Here is a 25,701-nt window from a genome sequence, read left to right as displayed (position 1 = left end):
CTCCTTTGCTTAATTATTGCCAGTCTCCCACAAAACGACTGTGAGCATACCCAGTCCCTTTCCCTTCATAGATTCCCATTGGTCCAACGGGTATTTCTAACTGATGATCCCCATATTTATATATCCAGCCCTGGTGTCTCTTCTGAGGCCTACTACCAAGTCATCTACTGCCTATTTGACCTTTCCCATTAAATATCCCATAGGCATAGCAAACTTAATAGGGCCACACACCCACCCCTCTTACTAACTGCTCTGTTTTTGCTGAAGCACCAGAATCCTTTTAGTCGTCCAAGTTCACTTCAATTGAACATCAATCTCAACTCTTCTTTCTCCTTCATCTCCCATATCCAATCACTTGCCAGAATCTTAATGACTTTTTCTCCACAGCATCTACCATATCCGTCCTCTCTTCTCTACTTCCACAACTACCACCCCAGTGCAGACGCTCATCAGCTCTCACCCAGACTCCTGCTGAAGCAGTTTTTGTATTTTATGGACGCCACTGTACCGACTTCACAAAGCACTGACATGCATAATCGCTCGAGAGTTCAGCCCAGCTGCTCTCCCTGGCTCTCCTTTTCTAATCCACCCTCCTCATGGATGCCACATTGATATTCTTAAGAAGCCTAGCTCTGCCCATGCCACTCCCCTGCTCAGAAAGCTCCAGGAGCTCCTGATTGCTTCCATTCTATCCACATTTAAAGCCAGATTCACATTCTGGCAGCTGCCTTTTCAGTGATTATTAGGCAGTATCCCACTTCATTCAATCTATGGTCCAACTAAACGGGCCCTATAGAGTGCTGGGCCTGGATTCAGGAAGACCTGAGTTCAAATCCTGCCTCAGACATTTACTAGCTGTGTGGCCCTGGGCAAGTCACTTAACCTGCCTCAGTTTCCTCATCTGTACAATGGGTCACCTCCCAAGCTTGCTATGAGGATCAAATGAGGTAATATTTGTACAGTGTTTAGCACAGTGCCAAGCACAGAGTGGGCATTTAATAAATGTCTGTCCCTATGTCTGCATTACACTCTTCCTTTACCTGTCCATCTCCGTCTCCCTAGCTCAGGCGCCGCCTCTAACGCGAGGCTTTTCCTCACTATTTTTCTGCCAGGTCCTAGTGACAATAGTCTTATGTTCGCTGCACATTTTGTTTAATTATAGATATACTTGACGTCTCTTCTCTGACAAATCTAAGCTCCCCGAGGGGAAGGACAGTATCTAGCCTAGAGTCTGGAACACAGCAGTCGCTTAATAAATGCATACTGACCTGACCAGACTGACTGATCATAGAGCTGACCCACTGATACATATAACTTGGGCGATTCCTGTGGCCAGGCAGGAAGCGGAGACAGGAGCAGGCTGGACTGTTTCTGGGAAAATGCACCAAACTTTTAATGGGCCCAATTTTTTCTCCAAAATAAAGTCTAAAGTATTTAATATCAGTGTTCTTTGGACAGTGCTACCTGGTCACAAGTCCCGGTGCACCATAATCACTGAAGAATCACAGCTGAGGATCACTAAAATGCCAATGAAAAGAGACATCATATGTGAGGAGGGTTCAATACTTAACAATGAAAAACTGCTCGAGAGCTGAAAAGGTTGTTACCGGGGAGATTTATGACTTGTGGATGATTCATGCAGCAAGCGAGGAACACCCAGGAGGCAGCCCACCTACTCCACTGGCATCTACACCGTGTCAGGAGACCCAGAGGAAGGCACATTTAGGGTGGGCCCGAGTCATGGATGGGCTGCAGTCTGTCTGCATTACTGATGGGACTCAGTATGCTGATGAGAACACAGACCCACCTGAGGACTGAAGTAACCTGTGTCTGATGCTAAAGCAATCCGACATATTGTGCTGTGCTGAGATCTGAATACACAAAGCATCCGAGGGCTGGGCAATGACAACTATTTCACAAGTTCACAGCTTCATGGGATGATAGATTTAGAGAAAGGAAAGGCTTTTAAGACCATTATTTTTAAAATAAGGAAACCAAGTCCTAGAGAGGTAACCGGAGTGCTCTGGGCCACAGGCACTAAGCGACCAATCCAGGCTTTGAGCCCAGATCACATGTTTCCAGATCCAAGACTCGTTCCACCAACAACATATTTTGGACTCTTCCTATTCTCTTGGTCATGCCTGTGTCTGAGATCATGGAACCTTGGCACTCATCTTTCAAGATCTGGTTCAAATGCCATCTCCTCAATGAAGTCTTCACTAATGCTTGTAAGTGGTGCAGGGGATAGAGCTCAAATTCGGCCTCAGGTACTTACCGGCTGTATGGCCTTGGGCAGCCCACCCTGCTTACCTTAGTTTCCTCATATGTAAATGGGGCCAATAAAAGCACCTTTCTCCCAAGGTTGCTTGGCATAGAGTACACGCCACATGAAAATCAGCTACTTTTAGCTAAGATTATTAATGCCTCCAAAGAAGTAATTAACTTTCCCTCTTCAGACATTAGTTTGTACTTCTCTCGGGCTCTCAATTGGCTCCATTTACTCTTATTTCTGCATGTTTCATATCCCCTGTTAGGCTGTGTGCTTCACAAAACAGAGGGTAAGGGGCACCCTGTTTATCTTAATATCTCTCCAAATACCTAGTGGACTGACCATGACGGGCATTTAACATTGAACTAGTTTGTACAAGATGGCATTCTGGTTTTGTTTCATTAATTTTCTTCTTTTATATTTTTCAAAAGAAACTTCAAATAATCCTACAGCTATCTCTACTAGAACTACATAACTGAGTTTTATTGTAACTACCTCAAGATGACATGAAGTTAAAGGAATTACTGGAACCATCTCTTTTTATGAGTTAGAATTTGCATTTAATACTATACATACCTATTTTAAGTAGGCTTTTTATTATTTAGCAAGTCATATAGTGCAATTTCAAAGCAATGAGCATTATCATTTTGTGAGATAATGTGATAACACTTGTAAAACACTAGGCACAGTGCTTAGCACATAGTAGGTGCTTAATAAATGCTTATTCCTTCACTTCTGTGAAAGAGGGACAAGTACTCTTTAAAGTGAAAATTTATAATAAAAAAAAAACCTATCCCACCAACATAGTTGCATGGAAACCTGGCCCTGAGCAGCTTTTTTAAAAATTAGCCATTACTTTATTTTGACTTTGACAGATTCTCAACTTGAGCTGCTATCAATATATTACTTTATTCTCAAACAAATAAATGATGGATCAAATCATCATTCTTAAAATTAATGATTAATAAAAGCAGCAACAACAAACTGAAACTCTAAGTACAATTCCTATTCAAAGAAATGTATCTTCTAAATGCAGAGTATTTTTATTAAGCATGGTTTATTATAGTTCTTTGTGAACAGTTTTTTTTCTTTATAGCTTTTGAAAAAGATTTTGTCTTTATACTCTGAAATACCGGTATCATTGTTCAAGGCCATTCTCAGGATCCCCAAGTTGAGCAGACTGGCCCCCCTGAGAGCACAATTCTTTTTCAATGACACTTAGGTCAGAGGTGGGTAGCTCACAACACTCTTCAATGTGACCTAAACCAGACTTAAATATAACTGGGAAATATTTAACAATAGATAAAAATACAATAACCATAGATAATATTACATTTTAAAACTAAGCCAACATGAGGCCCACAGAGAACCTTATTTATGGTTTAAGGACCCCTGTTCTACTTGAGTTTGACAGCACTGACAGATTATGAGAACCAGGCTATCCTAGGTTTTCATGCTAGAGAGCAGAAGCCTACCTCTAAGGCCAATGATAGTCTCAAATGTGTACCAAGGCCAAGACGCCACAAACCCAATCATAAAGGCAGAAAAGACTGCCCATTAGATCAAGAGTGACGTTAGTGACCAAGCCTTTTCTCTATACAAACAAGGGCAATCCAACGACAAATCACACGCGGTAACCTTCACCACATACTGGTCTAGCTTTTAGCAAGGGAAAGGGACTCTACAGACCTGGAGAAGCATGTTCTGTGATGTTTAAAAAGTTCTAGAGACCAAGGTTTTGGGTTATTAATCATTTTATTATTAATGCTAGCATTTTATTAATAAGAGGGTCAGTGACACTCAAATGCCAAAGATGAATCATGGCAGTGGGCTCACAGTTTATGCGCCCTTAGAAGAGCTGGTGTTCCTGAGTGTGGCAATCAACTCTGATTGGTCAACAATCAATGAGAGACAATGGATATTCCAATGAGAGATGGGCCTATTGTAATGAAAGATGTAACTCTGATTATGTTATTTACTTTCAAACCACCCCCAGCCTGGAGGAAAGTGACACAAAGCATCTATATTCCCCATCCAAGCCTGAACAGAAGACCATGTGCCAAGAGTTTCACCTTAGATTAAATCCCTTGTAAGGTGGGGTAGGATACCAATACAGATTGAGGAGAATGTTAATCCTATCTGCTATCATCAGTCCTGTCCTTTGGAGGCTGATCTCCCCAAATCATTGGTTATTAATAATTATTTCTCTCAGTTCTCCAACTAGAGGGACCTCCTAGGGGGCCCTAACAGTTTTCTGACTCTTTTTACTGGCCTTGTATAACTTACACCCTTCAATAAACTCTGCTGGAAATTATTGAGTTTTATATCAGGTTTTGCCTAAAACTTTTAATGACAAAAAGGTAACACTTAACATATAACTATCTGGTTAAAGAGCTGAATATTGGAGAATGTGCAGTGGGAGGGCTGCTGTGATCACTCTCTATTTCTTGAAATTAGTTCCATAAATGTAGGGGAAGAATTTAGAAAAGACTAGAAACATACTTGGTGCCCTCCTATGAAATATAAACACAATTATGAACAGTGAAGTAGCAGTGTAAATGATATACAAATGAATCTTCTAAAGGTGATAGACTTTCTTCAGTAAGATAATGTTTATTTTGTTAAAACAAAACAAAATAAAATAATGTACGTTTTGGTAGATAACACTAAGGATGACACAATGCATGGTATATGGCTGAATTTTTCTTAGATTTGTTTGTAATACCTGAAGTTACGGCTAAATTCAAATATACAGACTTTATTTTGTGACATTGCCGATATAAGCTAATAGTGCCCTTCTAATTATGTATTTATTTTTCTTCGCAAACATGTGTCAGTCTCTTATGTTATTATGTAGATTTGGGTAATTGAACTTCTTAGGTTAGTTACACGAAAAACAGTTACAGAGTATAATTATTGGATGTAATTATAGTAATATATCAAAATACTTCATTAGTATTCACCTAGGTACTGAAGCAAATGCACCACAACAATAAAGTTTAACTCCATCCATGGCAAATTCAATTACGGTAGGTAATGTTTTGCTATTCTTTGATCTCTGAGGGATCTTAACCACACAATTTTTAAAAAGCACTACAGGCTAACAATTTCAATAACACTCTCTCTTTGTGTCTTTTATCTGCTACCCAGCATTTCCCTCTGCCTAGCTATTCATTCATAATTAAAACAACACCCAAACCAGTTTTAAAAGCTGGATTAAGTTGTATGGAATTTGGTATATGACATTTTATAGGAAATAATCATTTTAATATATCTGACACACCAACATTTAGTTCCTCTAAAACTAACTCATTCTTAAATTCAAAGCTAATTATTAATAATATTATATTCAGGTATCTTTTATATAGAAAAATGAGAGACAAATCGCAAAATCACAGAAGGCAGCGAATTGTACTTTCTGAACCAGAGAGAATAAATGCAATGATGTTTATGTAAATTTCTTTAGAAATACACTAAGCACTGAAGTTTACATAGAATCTTAATGGATATCCTTCTACGTAATGAGTAAACATTTTCACATATGCCTATTTACATGGACAGATATGACCCTAAAATGGCACACAAACTGCTCATTGCCAACTGAATATGCAGTCTTCCAAATCATAGTCTGTAGCTCATAAAACTCTTCGATCAGATTAAAATTCAAGATTACCTTCCACTTGTAATGCATTTATCTGGTGTGTACCCAGTTATTTGCACATTGTCTCCTCCACTCTCATTAATGAAATCCTTGAAAGCAGGGGCCATATTTTTTCCTTTCTTTGCATCCTGAGAGCCTAGCATGGTGCCTGGCACACATTATGTGCTCTGTTTGCCAATTGTTTAATCTACTAGGGCAATTATCATAATAGGTGACAAAGCAAATCTCCTAACTAAAGGAGGCAGGTACTATACAGGAAAGGGAAACAGAATTCGAGTCAGAGGAGCTGGGATCAAATCCCAACTTTCACTTACTACTCGTGTGACACTGAGAAGTCACTTGACCTGGGACTTGTGAGCCTCAGGTTACTCATCTATAAAATATGTGGGTTGTACTGTGTGGTCTCTAAGGTCCTTTTCAGTTCTAAATCTAGGATGTTGAGATCCTATTTCATAATAAGCCTTGTACTGGCAGCATTCTAAAAAGCTAATGAAAGGTTATCATAAACATCAGCACTACAGCGTTCTCATTTAAAAACATGAACCAAATGCCTTTTAATATTTCCTTAGACATCGGTACTTCCAACATCTCCCCAGACTGCTTATGCTGCTTTCTCTCAAAACAAAACACTGTTCTTACCTAGAACATCAAGACCAAGGGTTTTTGCTAGTTTCTTTGCACCATCAGCTCCAAAAATATGAGTTTCATGTTTACATTTTGGACACTGGAAAACACTCATGTTTTGGATGAGACCCAGAACCTGTTCAAATAAAAGCACATATTTAACACCACAATTCAAACAGAAAGTGTCGCTGTTTTTTTTAAAATAGAAACATGTTTTAAATCAAAAATTCCAGGGACCCACTTAAGATGAATAAGTAACAGAAATAGTTAGATAATAACACTGAATCAAGGTGACCTTTACAATGTGTCTCAATAAATGACTGTACTATTATACATAATATACACATATATTATTACATAGCACAATGAGCCAGAAAACAAGCCCATCAAGCTTGTAGAGAGATTGCTACTGAAGGCAAAATTTAAAGCTTTAAAAATGCTTTACATGTAAACTAGTTACCTCACTGTTACTAGCACCTGGGTATTTGATTCTATTTTATAAACATGAAAGCTGGAATTTGGGAGGAAGGAGAGACCTTGTTGAAGCTTCCAAGAACAGCCAAGAAGTATGATAAAATGGGGTTGGGATTCTCCAAGATACCAAGTTCCACCATAAAAAGTCATCATGGTGTCAATTTTTTTTTGTTCAGTTGTATACAACTCTTCATGACCCCATTTGAGATTTTCTTGGAAAAGATACTGGAGTGGTTTGCCATTTCCTTTTCCAGCTCATTTTACAGATAAGGAAATTGAGGCCAACAGGGTAAAGTGACTAGCCCAGAGCCATACAGCTAGTAAAGTGTCTAATGCTGGATTTGAACTCAGGTCTTGCCGATTCCAAACCTGGCATTCAATCCATTGTGCTACCTAGCTGCCCCTGGTGTCAATCTTACCTTTTAACAAATTCTACCTTCCTCCCAACTCCAAAATATACAAGTTGAGACCTTTCTCAAGGTCAGTTTCTCTTCTAATCCCATTTTGCCTGAGAGTAAGCAGCACTATCTATTTCCCAGGGCACAACCACAAACAACGTGAAGCTTGTGGTACAAAAAGCCCAGAAAGGATATTGCCTGTATCGTGCCATATGTCACGTTAATATAATTTATCATTCGCTTCAATCTCTCCCTCAAGCTTCAGTCCTGCATCACCAATTAGTATTAGACCTTTCAAACTGAATGTCCTGAAGACATCTTAAACTCAGTGGAGTTTACTGAACTCAGTGAACTCAAAACTGAATTCATCATCTTTTTCCTCAACCCTTCCTCTTTCCCAAATTCTCCTATTTAAGTCAAAGGCATGACCTTCCTTCCTGTCTCCCAGGTTAGAAACTTTGGCATTATCCCAGATTCCTCCCTTTCCTTCACCCCACAGAGCCAGGAGGTTGACAGTTCTTGCTGTTTTGAACTTTACAACATCCTTCACATCCAGTCCTTTCTCTTTACTCGTTATCACCTCAGTTCAGGCCCTCATGACCTCTCACCTACATTATCAGCCTTCTCATTGTTTTGCCTCAAATTCTTTCCACCCTCCTGTCCATCCTATACCCTGTTGCAAAAGCAGTTTTCCTCAAACCCAGCTTTGTGTAGGATCAAATGAGATCATATATTCAAACTGCTTTGCAGACCTTAAGTACTATACTAATACTGCTGGCTGCCTATCTGACTCCTCAGTTCAGTTCAATTTGATTGGCTTCCTATTGTCTCTAGGATAAAGTTTAAATCCTTTGTTTGGTTTTCAGAACTCAATACAACCAGACTCCCACCTTTAGACTCAGAGGATATTATTTTCCCTCCAAATTGGCCTTCTCTCTGTTCCAAATTTATGATATTCTCTATCTCTGAGCAGTGGCTATGCACATGCCTAGAATGCACTCCCTGCCTCCTTTTCTCTGCCTTACAGAGGCTCTTTCTTCTTGTAAAATGCATCTCAGACATTAACTTCTGATGAATCCTTTGCGGATTCCACCCCAGCCCCAAACTACCTCGCATGTATTTATACTTATCAGTTTTATATTGATGCTACATATTTCGATATTTATTTATTGTCTTCCCTATTGTAATGGAAGTTCCTTATAAGAAAGGATTGCTTCATTATTTATACTCGTATCTCCAGGGCCTAAGACAGTACCTGACACAGAGTTGGTGGTACTTAATACTACCTATTGGTTGATCATTATCAGAACAAATGTCTCAATTTGGATCACAGTGTTTAGAACCAGACAGGATCAGCCTGGTAAAATGGAAAGAGTATTTGATTTGGAATCAGAGGCTTTGTGCTCAAAATGTGGCTCTTCCATTTTACTGTCTTTGACCTTGAACAAAGTCATGTGTCCTCCTCCATAAAATGAGCTGGTGGAATAAGATGGCCTCTGAGTTCCCTTCTATTATTAAACGTTTGATCTTGTTGAATCCTAGTTCATCTAGTCCCAATTTGATCATTTTACATATAGGAAACTGAGTCTGGGAGAGGTCAAGAGACTTGCCCAATGACACACAGCTACTGAGTAGCTAAGAATTCATACTTTAAAGGTGTGGCCACATTTCTTTTTTCATAATAAAGCATAAACCGAAGAAGACACTCAGATTCGTTATTCCAGCTAAAGAGGGGGAAGGGAAAAAAGAGACTAAAATTGTCCACAAAGCATAACTATGAAGACAGATAGTGAGGAACATAAATTTCTAAATAAGCATTTTCCAACTACCTAATATATGTCCTTTTCGCTGATCCAGGAGTATTATAAAAATAAATCACTCTCAAAACTGTACTCTGGTGTTTCAGAACCATCACCAGAAACCTAGAAGAAAACAGTTTAATACCACACAGATTATTTGCTTATTCACTACATCAATATAAATACACCCATTGCTTAGGGCTCTGGGTATTTTCACTGCCATTTATGGTAAATATGATATAGTCTCTGACTGCAGGGCTTACATTCTAAATGCATAAAATGAGCCAAGCAAAGGGAAAAGGATAAACACTCGAGGAATGTGTGAAGACCTAGGGAAGGAACACTCAAGTCAGGGAAGAATTAAAAAAAAACAACTCTCTAGCCCCAGACTCTCATCTACCTCCTGCCACCATGAGCCAGTGTAATTAGAGTTATGTGTGATTTATTTTCTATTATCTAATTCTTTCTTTATGGGCTATATAGATGTCACAGCCACGAAATATAACCATTTTATCACAGAATACACCAAACAAATGCTTAATAAGCAATTAATAAGATAAACACAGTGCTGCATTCTGATCTACACAAAGCAGGGCAAGGGCCTGCATTTAATATTTTCTACTAATGTGTGAAGGATTTAGATTTGCTTTGATGAGAAATTCCTTGTTTCTTAGTATTGTAGGAGGCTTAAGTGACAGAGAAAATATTTGTCCTTACAAGATAATGGGAGATAATGGAAGGGCTCTTCTTCTATTTATGACTCTGCCACAACATATTTTTTCGATAGTTTTTGAAAAATGTATAGTGTCAGGGACTCTTGTATTGTCTGGGAGTCAAGGGTTCAAATAGTCAAGCTAGGATTTGTCAATGGCTATTTCAATCTATAAGAGGCAGAGGGGTATGTCAGAAGGAGCCTCAGACCAGAAGTAAAAAATTCCTGCTGAATCTGTCACTAACTACCTTGGGCAAGTTGTTTAACCTTTCTGTGTCTCAGTTTCCTCATCTGAAAAAGGAGGGGTGGTTGAAATAAATGGTCTCCTAGTTCCCTTCCAGCATGAGATCTATGAGCCTATGATCCTACGATACGTCCTTCATTTAAGTGTCTCTAAAATGGAGGTTTGCCCCAGAAGGTTTGTTAAGGTCCCTATGACAGCTTTGTACAAAGTACAAACATCCTAATTCTGTCAATTGAGTCATTCCTGGGTGACCTACATTACTTTTTACTCCAAGTTATCAGAATCCTGACCACATCCTCTCCTCTCAGCTCACACAGCAGCCATCAGGGTGCCAGCTCTCATCGCCTCACACCTGAATTACTGGACTGGCCGCCTGGTTGGTTTCCCTGCCTCAGGTCTCTCCCTATTCCCGTCCATCCTCGACTCAGCTCCCAGACTGATTTTCCTAATTTGTAGGTGTGATCACTGCCCTACTCAGTAATGTCTGGGGGCTCTATATGACCTCTAGGATCAAACATAAAATCCTCTCTTTGGATTTTAAAGTCCCATAAAGCCTGAGACCTTCCTACCTTTCCAGTCATTTTACACTTTACTCCCCTCTGCAGTTCAGAGACACTGGCCTTGCTGTTCTTCCTTACCCGCACTCCTCCCTACTCCATGGATTTACAATGGCAGTCCCCCAAGCCTGGGATGCTTTCCCTCCTCACCTTTGCCTCCTGGATTCTCTCACTTCCTTTAAAACTCACTTCAAATCCCATCTTCTGCACAACACCATTCCAAGGACACCTCCCTCCTTCCCCTGCCAAGTGCCTTCCCTCTGGGATTCTCTCTCATTTACACTGCATTTATCTTGTTTGAACATATTTGTTTGCATGGTGTCTCTCCCATTAGGATGGGAGCTTCTTGGGGGGCAGGGACCATGCATTTCATTTTCTTTGTATCCCCAGTACTTAGCATAGTACCTAGAACATAGTAGGTCCTTCATAAAGGCTTGCTTACTTACAAACACATCCAAAGTCACCATCTAATCTTTGCTTGAAATTAAACAAAGTTCCTACTCTCAAGGACTCTGTGGAGGAATAAGGGGAGGGAAAAGATATGCACAGATAAAATACAAGTAATGAGTGAATATGTAAAAAGGGTATGGCATGCTATGAAAATTCAGAGGAGGAAGGAATCACTTCCAGTTATGGAGGTGTTATCATGGGGGACAGCTATGCTGGAAGAAGTGATTTGTGATCTAGGTCTTGAAGTGGGTTAGAAGGAACACGGAATCAAAAAACCTGGGATTGAACCCTGACCCGGACACTTACTATCTCTATGACCTTGGGCAAGCCACTGATTCTTTCTTGGTCTGTTTCTTCCTTTGTAAAATGAGGGAGTTAGGGGGGCGGAGCCAAGATGGCAGCTGGTAAGCACGGACTAGAGTGAGCTCCGTACCCGAGTCCCTCCAAAACCCTATAAAAATGGCTCTGAAACAATTCCAGAACGGCAGAACCCACAGAACAGCAGAGGGAAGCAGGGCTCCAGCCCAGGACAGCCTGGATGGTCTCTGGGTGAGGTCTATTCCACATGGAGCTGGGAGCTGGGAACGGAGTGGAGCAGAGCCCAGCCTGAGCGGCGTGGACGATCCAGACCAGAAGCCGGGCGGAGGGGGCCCTAGCGCCCTGAATATGTGAGCTGCGGCAGTTACCAGACCCCTCGACCCACAAACACCAAAGACTGCGGAGAAGGTTGGTGGGAAAAGCTGCAGGAGTGGAAGGAGTTCGCAGTTCGGCTTCCAGCCCCGGGGGCAGCGGAGGTGGGGCAGCTACAGCTGTTGTTACTTCCGGCTCCAGGCCCACCTGGTGGGAGGAATTAAGTGGCAGATCAGAGCAGGAGTGCAACAGCCTGCTGAAGATCTAAGCCCAGTCTGGACTGGGGGTTCTTGGGGAAGGAGGAGTGCGGCTCTGACAGAGCTGGCACCTCCCCCCCAAACGTGGAACATAGAACTCGTTAGTCTACAAGCAGTCATACCCCACTGAAAAACTCAAGGGTCAAGTTAGTTGGCTGGGAACATGAACAGGCAGCGAAAACGTGCCCAGATTCAGTCTCAGACTTTGGATTCTTTCTTTGGTGACAAAGAAGACCAAAACATACAGCCTAAAGAAGACAACAAAGTCATAGAGCCTACAACAAAAGCCTCCAAGAAAAACATGAACTGGCCCCAGGCCATAGACAACTCAAAAAGGATTTGGAAAAGCAAGTTAGAGAAGTAGAGGAAAAATTGGGAAGAGAAATGAGAAGGATGCAAGAAAAACATGAAAAACAAGTCAATGACTTGCTAAAGGAGACCCAAAAAAATACTGAAAAATACACCGAAGAAAACAACACCTTAAAAAATAGACTAACTCAAATGGCAAAAGAGCTCCAAAAAGCCAATGAGGAGAAGAATGCCTTGAAAGGCAGAATTAGCCAAATGGAAAAGGAGGTCCAAAAGACCACTGAAGAAAATACTACTTTAAAAATTAGATTGGAGCAAGTGGAAGCTAGTGACTTTATGAGAAATCAGGATATTATAAAACAGAACCAGAGGAATGAAAAAATGGAAGACAATGTGAAATATCTCCTTGGAAAAACCACTGACCTGGAAAATAGATCCAGGAGAGATAATTTAAAAATTATTGGACTACCTGAAAGCCATGATCAAAAAAAGAGCCTAGATACCATCTTTCAGGTAATTATCAAGGAGAACTGCCCTGATATTCTAGAGCCACAGGGCAAAATAGAAATTGAAAGAATCCATCGATCGCCTCCTCAAATAGATCCCAAAAAGAAATCTCCTAGGAATATTGTTGCCAAATTCCAGAGCTCCCAGATCAAGGAGAAAATACTGCAAGCAGCCAGAAAGAAACAATTTGAGTATTGTGGAAACCCAATCAGAATAACCCAAGATCTGGCAGCTTCTACATTAAGTGATTGAAGGGCTTGGAATGCGATATTCCGGAGGTCAATGGAGCTAGGATTAAAACCTAGAATCACCTACCCAGCAAAACTGAGTATCATGTTCCAAGGCAAAATATGGAGTTTCAATAAAATAGAGGACTTTCAAGCTTTCTCAGTGAAAAGACCAGAACTGAATAGAAAATTTGACTTTCAAACACAAGAATCAAGAGAAGCATGAAAAGGTAATCAAGAAACGAAAATTGCAAGGGACTTACTAAAGTTGAACTGTTTTGTTTACATTCCTACATGGAAAGATGATGAGTATGATTCATGAGACCTCAGTATTAGGGTAGTTGAAGGGAATATGCATATATATATATATATATATATATGTTTATGTATATATATAAGTGAATGTGTATGTATGTATATATCTATGTGTATATGTATGTATGTGTATGTATGTGTATATATATATGTGTTTATGTATATATATATATGTAAAAGAGAGAGAGCAGACACAGGGTGAGTTGAGGATGAAGGGAAGATAGCTAAAAGAAATAAAATGAAATTAAGGGATGAGAGAGTAACATACTGAGAGAGGGAGATAGGGAGAGATAGAATGGGGTGGATTATCTCGCATAAAGGTGGCAAGAGGAAGCAGTTCTATGGGAGGAGGGGAGAGGGCAGGTGAGGGGGGAATGAGTGAACCTTGCTTTCATCAGATTTGGCCTGAGGGGGAATACCATACATACTCAGTTGGGTATCTTACCCCACAGGAAAGAAGAGGGAGGAAGATAAAAAAAAAATAAAAGGTGGGGGGATGATGGAGTGGAGGGCAGATGGGGGTGGAGGTAATCAAAACAAACACTTTGGAAAGGGGACAGGGTCAAGGGAGAAAATTCAATAAAGCGGGATGGGTTGGGAAGGAGCAAAATGTAGTTAGCCTTTCACAACATGAGTATTGTGGAAGGGTTATACATAATAATACATGTGTGGCCTAGGTTGAATTGCTCAACTTCTTAGGGAGGGTGGGTGAGAAGGGAAGAGGGAAGGGAATTTGGAACTCAAAGTTTTAAAATCAGATGTTCAAAAACAAAAAAAGTTTTTGTATGCAACTAAAAAATAAGATACACAGGCAATGGGGCGTAGAAATTTATCTTGCCCTACAAGAAAGGAAGGGAAAAGTGGATGAGAGGGGAGGGGGGTGATAGAGGGGAGGGCTGACTGGGGAACAGGGCAACCAGAATATAAGCCATCTTGGAGTGGGGGGGAGGGTAGAAATGGGGAGAAAATTTGTAATTCAAAATGTTGTGAAAATCAATGCTGAAAACCAAATATGTTAAATAAATAAATTGCATTAAATAAAAAAAAAAAACAAAACAAAAAAAAATGAGGGAGTTAGTCTAGAAAGCCACCTCCCCAATCCCATATTTCTTAAACGACAGAGGGAGCTACTTAAGGTAATAAAAATAAGTAACCAAAACTATTGCAGGTTGAGACCTTCCTTCGTGAACAGCTAAGACCCTAAACAAGAAACAGTAAATATGCCCAAAAAAATGACACTAAGCCCTCCGGTGTGATAATCTGATAATAGAAAAGAAAACTTTGGACCCCAGAGAAGCTTTAGAAGAGAGCTTGGTACATTTAAGACCTGAGTAGGGAGATTAGCCCATTTAAAAGAAGTGCCATGTAATCAATGAGCCTTTAAACAGGACATTGAAGACACATCCCAACCTAATGTAATAAAAGGAAATGTTAGCATGTCTGTACTACAGTTTTGCTCATTTACAATCGATTTCAGCTAAACAGGCAAGAATTCATACTCACATAAAAAACCAAACTATGCTGTCTAACATCTTGTAAACACTTCCCAGGTTATTTGGCTGTTTGTATTTATTGTAAAACTGTTTTGTTTATCCTTTGATAGTAACAACATCAGAAAACAGACGCTTTACTGCAGTATCATTAACATAGTATTGTGGAGATGCAGCTGTGTGTGTGTTAAATCATTTTTCTTAATGTTTCATCAAAGGATACAGCCCTTTTTTCTTTTTACCTCTGCTAGATTTACTGAAAGCATATGTCATATGCCTGCTGAATGCCAGGGCTACTAGAAGCCCGTTACATATTTCTTACACTCTCCTACTCTGTCATCTGCTCAGAAGAGCACCTTGTTTATTAACTTTTAAAAAACTGACTCTCTTGAAATATCAACATCACTTTGAATATTGGATTTTTGTCTCTAAATACATTGAATTACTCAGGCTCCAAAGGGTCCAGTTTTAATTTCTGGCTGACATAGTAAGTCTAGGTTAAAGAAAGTAACAACCAAGATTTTCAGGCTACTATGTAATCTAATTTTCACAAGGTTATAACCAGGTTAAAGTCCCACTGGTTGAAACCTGTCATAAGAATTAAAAGCCTAAGAGGTATGTTTTTGGAAAAACAGAGGTGGGAGGAGGAAAACCCTCACTGTTTCAAACAGAATAAATAATAATGGCTGAAACAGACTGGATTTTGGATGCTCTGCAGTACTCTAATAATCTAAAGCCATTTTTTGCTATTTTCCACAAATCAAAACATATGGATAGAAACGATAATTTTAAAATAAATTGGCTTTTCTCCTTGCATCAACATCCTTACTTCAGTAACCCATTATTATCCTAGCTCTCCTGTTATCATGGGAAAAAATCCTTTTCTTTTCTCTTGGACCATCGCTCCTTGTGTCAGCAGCATTCACGCTGGTGACCCTGTCACTCTCACATCACAGATTCTTGACCTCCACAATTCAAGTAACCATTTTCAATGTATTTCACCCACCCACCTGGAAGACCAGCAATTTTCACATAATGCTTCTCTACATCCAAGATATTGAACTTGAACTTTCCCTTTCAAGATTTTTTTGCACTCTTGACTTTACACCATGTCATTTTCCACAACACTTCCTCCTGCCTACATTTCCTACCTCTTTCTATTTCCTTCAGTTTTCCTATATCCTTATAAATGATTATGGTCCATAATACCTGCCTAGCTTCACAGTCCATCAACACAGTATCATCTGCCTTGTTTTCCGACCCAGATACCACGCCAGTTTTCATTTGGCCCAGAACATTTTGCACTTCTGACATGTTCACAGCACTCATCATGCCTTCTCGATTACTCTACAGCTTTTGACACTCTCAATTACCCTCTTCTCCTTGATACCCTCTCCTCTCTGCACTTCTGTGACACTACTCTAGTCTGGTTCTCCTCCCACCAATGACTGACTAGTCTTTTTCTGTCTCCTTTACTGGAGCTTCATTTATGCTATGTTCACTAATCATGGATGATCCACAGGGCTCTATCCAAGGTCCTCTTCTCTTCTCCCTTCATACTATTTTACCTGGTAATCTCATTGTTATCTCTATGCTGATGGTTCTCAGATCTGCTTATCCTTCAGACCTAACTTTCAGACTCTCCTTTCCAACTGAATTAGGCATCTTGAATTGGATGCTCTGTGAATACCTCAACTTCATCACTTCCAAAACTGAGCCGATTATCTTTTCCCCAAAACTTTCTTGCCTTCCAAAACTTCCCTATTAATAGAGAGGGCACCATTATCTTCCCAGTCATCCAGGCTCTCTGCCTAGATGTCATCTTTAACTTCTCACTCCCTCTCTCATCCCTCACATCCAATCTCTTGCCAAGTACCATCAAATTTAACTTCAAAGCATCTCTTGTATATGCATCCTTTTCTCCTCTGACATTGCCTCCACCCTGGTGCAGGTCCTCATCACTTCATGTCTAGACTACTGCAACAGCCTGCTGGTTGGTCTGCCTGCCTCAAGTCTCTCCCCACTCCAACACATCTTCTAATCAGCTGTCAAGTTAATCTTCCTAAAATGCAGATCTGACCATGTCAACTCCCCTTATGCAATAAACTCCAGTTGTTGTCCATCGCCTCAACAGTCAAATATGAAATCCTGTTTGGCATTCAAAGCCCTTCATAACCTGTCCCCCTCAACTTTCTAGTCTTCTTACGAATGATTATGTTCCATAATATTTTAATAAATTTCTTATACCTTACTCTATCTCCCACTGACATCCTCTGTGATCCAGTGACACTGGCCTCCTTTTGCACCTCCTCAAACAAGATATTCCAATTCCCAACTCGGGCCATTTTCTGCACTGTCTCTCATGCTCATAATTCTTTCCTCCCTAATTTCCACCTTCTGGTTCTACCCTGGAATCCTTCAAGTCCCAGCTAAAATCTCACCATCTGCAAGAAGGTTTTCCTGATCCTCTGTAATGTTTGTACCTCTCCACTGTTGATTATCTACAATTTATCCTGTATATAATTTGCTTGTAGACTGTGAGCTCGTTGGGAGCAAAAACTGACCTTTGCCTTTCTTTGTATCCCCAACACTTCAGCACAGTGCCTGACACATAGTAGGTACTTTTAAAAATGCTTTCTGACTGACTGACGCTAGTTCCCAACTCTAGATCATCCCTACTATCAATGTTCTCCATTCCTTAGCTATTGAGTGTTTCTGAAGAAAGTAATAGAAATCCTCACAAAACCCAATACAAATCCAAACGATGTAACCTTCTATTCATGCTTACTCTTTATCGTATTCATTAATAAAATAAACATTTATTGTCTATTATGTTCAAGAAATTATGCTAAGTTCTACAGAGAGGATAAAGATGAATAAGATCAAATTCTTGCCCTCAAGGAGATCACAACGCAGTAAGTGCGCACAAAACACAGTCTTCCAAAGACAGAATACAGTGAGTGCACCAAGAGAAGTATGAAATGCTCCTGGGATCTGGAAGAAAAACAAATTACATTTGGGTGGAATAAACCATAAATGGCTTCACAAAAGAAGTGACATATGAATTGAGCCTTTAAGGATGAGTATGGTTTTGAGACATGAAGATGGTGGGTAAGGGACATTCCACATAGAAGGAAGAACATAAACAAGACTATAGAGACTAGTAAGTTCGCAGTTTGTTTGGGGAACAGAAAATGCTCAGGTTTGGCCCGAGTATGGCGTACATACAGAGAAAGGGCAGGAGATAAGGGTGAATGAGCAGTTGGGGGCCAGAAGAAGAAGAATTTTGAATGCAAGGCTTGTTCTAAAGGCAAGGGGCAATGGGTAATCACCAAAAGTTTGAAAGCAAGATCGTGACATGATGAGAAAGATTATGCTACTGTCTGCCATCACTTAGCCTGACAAATAATAGGCATTTAGTATTTATTGACTGAATGACTTAGGTTGCCATGTGTAGGATGAAAACCCAAGTTCAAATAAAGCCTCAGATACTTTCCAGTTATGTGATCTTGCACAAGTCACTAACATGTGTCTGCTTCAGTTCCTCGCTTGTAAAATGGAGATTAATAATAGCAACCATCTCATGAGGTTGTTATGAGGAACAAATGAGATAATATATGTAAAGCTCTCTGTAAACCTTAAAGTGCTATATAACCGTTTGCTATTTTTACATAATTCCCTGAGGCCTGAGAATGCATCATATTTTGTTTTTGCCTTGTCTGCAATCATGCTTGCTACCCCTGCTTTTTGGGATTCACCTAAGCCATAAAATTCTGCTCCAGATCTTAATTTTAACCCTAAAAATCCTCGTTTCAAGTGTGTTTACTGTAAACAATATATTGCTAGGTTCTACTTTCTACTATTTCAGATGGAAAATTTAAACTCATGTCTTGCTGTCTTCAAGTTCAACAGTCTACGACATTAAGCTAAGTCCTGTCTCCTCAACCTTTCTACTCTCACTCGCATCTGTCACTATATCTCTCTTCACACTGCTGTTACCCTACTTCAAGCCCTCATTACGTATCAACTAGAGTATTAAAATAACTGGTTTCTCTGCATCAATTAGCTTCCCTCTTCAATCTATCCTTCTCAGAACTGCCAAATTAATATTCTTAACGTGCAGGTTTGATCACTCCCAGACTAAAAAATATTCAGTGGCTCTCTACTGCATCTAAGAAAGCATAACAAACTCTTAACCTGGCATTTAAGGTTCCACAACAATCTGGCTCTAACCTACTTTTCCAGTCTTATTTCATACTGATCCTGTTCATGTACTCCACAGTCCAGCCAAACTAGACTCTGAACTGTTGCTTAATTTCGTACTTAACCCTTTAGCCTGCTTGCATTTTGCTAGAACAATGTTCCTCCACATCTATTGAAAAACACACACACACACACACTCTCTCTCTCTCTCTCTCTCTCTCTCTCTCTCTTTCTCTCTCTCTCTCTGTTTCTCTCTCTCCCTCCCTCCCTCCCTGCTTCTCTCTCTCTATCTCTCCCTCGCTCTCTGGCCCAGTCTTGGTACTATCTCCTCTTGGTACTATCTCAGCCTTTTGTGATTCTTGTAGCTTTAAAAGATCTTCTGTTTTTCTCATAGCAACTTGTCAAGATTTCTCCTTTGCCGTTATCACATTCTTAACTTTTTTTAATGTCACAGTTCTCAATCAGACTGCACACTTAGCCTTTGTGGGCCCCACTTTCCTATCTGTAAGTTGAAAGCTGAACTAGAGGACCTCTGGAGTACCTTCCAGTTCTACATTTATGATCCTTTTCTTGATCCTTAGAGTAGAGACTGTTATCACTTCTTGTCTTTGACTGCCAAGTATCTTGCAAAAAAAGTTGCCTGGTATGTTGTAGGTACTTTATAAATATCTGATGAATTGACTTAGTTTGTGAGCAATAATCCAAAATTAAAGATGCACTTGAGGTAGCTATGTGTTTCTTGAAAAAGCCACATATTCAAGAATCTGTATTTTTTTTTTAAACATGAGAGTAAATGGAAGAATGAGGGATAAGATGGGAGAAGGAAAAAAGGAAGAAATAGAAAACTCTGTTAGGAATTTTCCATCTTTTTAAGAACAGTGACCAATGGATTTTTCTTTGCCATTCAGAGCTACATTGGCCACTTTCCTACTTGAAACTGGCAGTGAATTTAGTATTTCCTTCCCACTCTATTCTTATAAACCCTTATGCAAAAAACAACTCCTTTGCACCACACCCTAAAATTGTTTAGATTACTTAGAAGATACTATTATAGGATGCATTCCAAGGATCAGGTTTTTTTAAGCACTATGCACTTTATCTCAAAAACAATATTTGTGTAGAGTACTCACTAATGTTTATAGCATTAGTCACTTAGTGCTAATGCCATTTGAAATTCATTCCAAATCTCTCTAACTTCTAGTTCTGGATTTTCAAGTTTAAAAACTGCACAAATCACTTAAAAAGACAACATAAAGTAAATGTGAAAGCTTCAGATTAATCTTGAATAAAACCACATTTAGAGTTTAAACGAACTGTGCAACTGATCACTTAATTTCACCTATAGTTAGTCCAGAGGGAAAAAAGAGGAGAACAAACTAAAAAGTCACCAGACCACAGTAAGTCTTAACCAGGCTAGAGTGGGCTCATTACCTTTCTTCCTTTTGGCTGCTATTGTTTCTTTCTATGGGTGAATAGCTATTTGTGTGGCTAATATACGCTCTGGATTTTTCCAAATTATATACAATAAAATTCGAAGTTAGTGAAATGATTTAAGTGCATCATATATCTTTAAACCAAATATTTCATATAATTTTTTGAATGAAGTTAGTATCTAATGCAAATACCAGGAAAAACCCTGAAACATTTAAATAGAAGGGGAGGGGCAGGGAAGCAAGGTAAAACACCCTCTCTTCCTTCATCCCTGCATTTATCTGTCAATAAGCCAGTCAACAAACATTTAAATTGCTTTCCACCATCTGGGCACTGTGCTAGGTGCTGACAATATAAAGGTACATATAAATATGGCCCTATATAGAAATGGTCCTCAGGGACTTCTCTTCCTCCTAGCTGTCCCTGTTAGGATTTTCACCCTCACTTCATTCTCTCTGCTTCAACCTTTCCCGCTTCTCATTTTGTCCACCTCCAAATATAAGTTGCTTCTCATCACATACTTTAGTGTCTGTCTAAAAAAGGATCTTTAGTGGACAAATAATTCATATGATCATGGATGTACAGCTGAAAGTGACCTTCAAGGTCAAGTCCAACCCTCCCCCACTTCCCCTTTTAGTGGTGGAGCCTAAACTAGAACCAAAGTGTCCTAATTCCCAGTCCAATGCTCTTTTTATTTCAGAGGTAGGATTCGAAGCTGGCAAGGGGGAAGGGTAACTAGGGCAGAAGGAAGGAACCTCAGAGGAACCATAGACGTTGTGGGGAGATTAAAGGGGAGTTGTTAACTGGGATAGGAAAAAAAAATCTTTTCCCCCAATATAACTGGTTCCCTTTGTAATCCTATGCATTTTATGCACTAAAAAAATTGTGAGGAGTCCATTGGCTTCACTAGACTCCCAAAGGGGTCCATGAAGTCAACGTTAAGAACCTCTGGATCATAGTTTGCCTTTCACTCCCTCCTGAGCAGCACGACTACTCTGCTAGCCCAGTTATGGTTATAGCATAACCTCCACTGGATGACCCTTCCTGTTTCGGTGATAAAATACCCAGGAGGTTCAATAAGTCTGGGCGTCCCTCCGAAATGCAAAAGAATCCTACCCCAGTCTCTTAGCATCCTCATCCCACCGTTGCTACGTGCACCAAAATCTTTCCTTATAGAATCGAAGAGATTAAATGAAATAGGAGAGAGCAATGATAGCAACAAAAGGGTTTTTTTCAACTTGCTTCCACTTCTCTTAGCAAAAAAAGCCCTTAGGAAACCTCTAAAAAGGCCACGTGTTTACTTTGGGGATAGCAAAAAGAAGAGCAAAGGGGTACGCTTTCCTTTAATTTCCCAGTTCCTCCAAGAGAGGAGAGGAATCCTAGTCAGAATCACTCAGGCCAACTGCCTTGAGGCCTGAGCTGAAAATAACGGGGAAAACAAGGATGATGCGATCACAGATCTAGAACAAGGAGACCCTTTAGAAGGCCTTGAATCTAACCCCCTCACTTTCAGATGAGGCCCAGAGATAACTGGTACCTTGCTCAAGATGACAGAGACACTAGCTCTCTTCTCAGGGGATGGAAGGGCTGAGATGTGAACCCAACACGGACAAAGACAGTAAGAATGATAGCTGCAGGGGTGGGTAGGTGGTATACTGGATAGAGCACCAGCCCCAGAGTCAGGAGGATCTCAGGTCAAATCCATCCTCAGACACTTATCAGCTCTATGACCCTGACTGCCTCAACAACAAAAGAACCATAGCTACCTCTGAGGCTCCACAACTCCTCACCTTCAATTCTCACCTTGCTAGTCAATTTCATTCAATCATTCATTCACCAAGAATGTATTAAACAGCTCTGAGAGATGCTGGAGACACAAAGACAAGAAATGAAATGGTCCCTCCAGCGCTTACATTCTTTTGGGGTAGAAAACAACATGAATACAGATAAAGAAAAAGTAATTTCAGGAAGGGAGTGAGCAACAAACAGCGCATGGGGACCAGGGTCTGCACCCTATAGGAGGTGGTGTTTAAGGAGAAGGCAATGACCGTGGGAACTCTGGAGGAGAAGGTGAGGAAGTTGTACTTCCAGGTATGAGGGAGCAGCTGTAAAGGCTTGGCGCCTGTAGATGGAATATTAAAGACCAGGCCAGTTTGGCTGAGACATAGAATGTGTAAAGGAAGTTAACGTTCAATAAGCCTAAAATTTTAGGCTGAAGCCAGACTGTAAAGGGCTTTAAATGTCGACTGAGGAGATTGAACTTTATCCTACAGGCATCCAGAAAACACTGAAGCTTCATGAACTGGGGAGTGACATGGTAGGAACTGTGCATTAACAACATCACATTGGCAGCTGTGTGGAGAAAGGGCTGAGATATGGAGGAATGGGGACTAGTGCTTTAGAGCTAGAAGACCCAAGGCTATAGCCAAGGTGAGATATATTACTGACTTTTGGAATAGAACTATATTTCAAGTCCATTCGAAGTTTAAAAGGCTTTTAAAGAATGATTTGGCTATCACTGTGCATTGCATTGTACCTATGGGAAAACATACTCTGACTTCAATATAACTCATATTTATTCATTCATCCACTCGTTAATCCAACAAACATTAATTAAATGCCTACTGTGTGCAAGGCATTATACTAGTACCAATAAGGATACAAAGATTTTTACACACAAATCTCCTTTATATTTTTCTTCTCATGGACCTAGAAATCTGAAGGAGGAAAAGACACAGATATACTTGTATATACATATGACACGAAATGATTTCAAAGTTTAGATACAATCACAGTGCTATGAAAACTTGAAAGGAGAGATCACTTTGACCTGAGGGTGGAGTAAAGACCAATTTGGGTAAGACTTTATGGAGGAAGTTCTTAGGAAGCACCTGAGGTAGGTCTTTTTAAAATTTTTAAAGTAATTTTTATTTCTCTTTTCTATTTCCTTATATCATCATAGTTATCCTAAGTATCATTCCCCATCCCCATCCCCAGCAGGTTTTTGTTCCCAAAGAGCTACTGCCTGCCTTGCTGGCTCTCACTGCTCGAAAAAGACTTCCATGGCCTTGGAGCCAGGGTCTCCATAGCACAGAGAAAAGGGAGGCAGGGACCAAGATGTAGGCCCTTGTGTGCAGCCTCACTGCTGGTGGCCTGGGAGGTAGAGCAGGGTGCCGAGTGAGCTCGCCAGGGTCAGGGAGCTCAATTCATGGATTTTTTTTTGTTGTTTTTCACCTTATTTTGGATTTTGGGTGTCCTAGACAAGGGAAATAGCTCAAGTAGTTGTATCTTAGCCACAGAATTTCTATCTAGGAGAGGTCTGAGAGGTCATGGGATCAGAGAAAATGTCTGGTCCTTCATCTTGTTGCTCACTGTGACCTGGAAGTCTGAGTTCGGTCTTGAAGGAAGAAAGGTAAGTTTTCAATAAGCAGAGAGGGGTGGGAAGAAAGAGAATTCCAATTCCAGACATGGTTGTTGATGGGGGCAGGGAGGCATGAGAGAAGGTCTTGAGATGGGCAGGATGAGAATAAGGAACAGAACATAGTTTAGTTTGGCTGGAACAGTAGAAGATAACACTGGAAAGTGAGGTTGAAGCCAAATTGGCCGGAGGTGGGGGGCGGTTCTGAATGCCAGGTTCAAGATCAGGTATTTAAATAGACTTTACTGGGCAAGCAATAGGGAGCCATTAAAGATTTCTGAGCATTGCAGTGACATCATACTAACTGTATGGACAATTACTGAGCGACTGTGTGGCAGGCAGATTAGGGAAGGAATAGACTAAAGGCAGGATGATCAGGTAGAAGGTTGTTGCTACAGTATAGAGAAAACTCGAAGGCCTGGATTAAGGTGGTTGCAGTGAGATCTGAGAGGCAAGAGCTACTAAAGAGAGAGAAGTGATAGGACCTGCCAACTGGTTAAAATGAGAGGAGGAAGAAGAGGGGGCGGAGGAAGGAGTCCTGATGACTAGCTCCCTTTCCTGACTTCCTTATTTCTGTCAATGGAACTCATTTCCCTAATCACCCCAGCTCAGACTTCAGGGTAATCTTTCACCTCTGCCTCCTTTGCTGTTCTCATCAGTCACCAAGTCCTCTAGTCCACATAAGACCTCTCTGTCCTACATTCCAACCGTCACCCCACCTACCCTTGAGGCCATGCTTCAAACTATGTGTTGCTCCAAAGGGTTTTGAAGTCATTTTTCTTATTATCTCCTCACAAGAGCCCTTTGGGGGAAGGCTGATATCATTAGCCCAGTTTTATCAGTGAGAAATCTAAAGTTCAAAGGTCTTAAATCACCTGCACAGGGACACATAAGCTACTGAGGAGTAAAGCCTGGACTAGGACAGGTGCTCTGACCTCCCAGTCTAATGCTTTTTCCATTAATACTGGGCTATCTCTCTACACATTTGGAATATGGCTTTTATTTTGTAAATAGCCAAACATCTGGAACTAAGAAGGGTGCCAAAGTGAAAAGAGGAACGGACTTGGACTCGGAAAGACCTGATTTATATCTGATCTCAGACATCTGTCAAGTCGGGCACTTAACTGGGCCTCAGGAAAGTATTTCACAAACTTGATGTCATCTATTATAAGAAATCATCATTCTCATAATGAGTGACCCAATATTAAACACATGGCATCACTAAAAATACTTTTCATGGCTTATATATTTGTTCTAAAGGAACCTGCTAAGAAGATCTCAATCAGGTTCTCAGAAGGAAATAAGAAACGTATACAGCAATAAAGGCGTAGCAAGAAACCAGAAGGAAAAAGAAGGAATTGCTTCTTGTAAACTGCTGTTTTGGTCATTCTTATTTCCACCTGTTTGTCAGTTATACACCTCCAACTCCATTGCCAAGTCTTGTCAAAGGCTGCAGTGTCCTTGTCAGGGCTCAAGGTAAGGAAACTACAATTACTTCCTATCTTCAAACCCAGCCATCCTCCATTTTGAACCTCTGGGAACCAGCTCCCACCCTCACCTGCCTCCTCTGGTCCTGCAGAGCACCTACCTACCATCTCCTCTCTCTATTCCCTGGCTGGATCCTGCCTCTGAGCTCTCACCTAGCCACTCACTTCCCACTGCTACAGCCTGGGACACGGACAGACTAATTGGTCGGTGTGATAAATCTGGTTTGTGGGGAAAGGGA

The 25,701-nt window shown here is 40.5% G+C and overlaps 1 protein-coding gene across 1 annotated transcript in view; it reads right to left on the bottom strand.

The window, feature by feature from the left end:
* NUBPL (nucleotide binding protein like) overlaps positions 1–25,701 on the bottom strand; it is a 333,097-nt gene that overhangs the window by 29,683 nt on the left and 277,713 nt on the right. The window contains exon 9 of the mRNA XM_036736308.1: positions 6,570–6,690. Within this exon, the coding sequence (XP_036592203.1) occupies positions 6,570–6,690 (121 nt within the window). The remainder of the gene's footprint in view (positions 1–6,569; positions 6,691–25,701) is intronic.

Source organism: Trichosurus vulpecula, chromosome 8, assembly GCF_011100635.1.
Source record: "Trichosurus vulpecula isolate mTriVul1 chromosome 8, mTriVul1.pri, whole genome shotgun sequence".
NCBI lineage: Eukaryota > Metazoa > Chordata > Mammalia > Diprotodontia > Phalangeridae > Trichosurus > Trichosurus vulpecula.
This window is presented reverse-complemented; position numbering and strand designations above follow the sequence as displayed.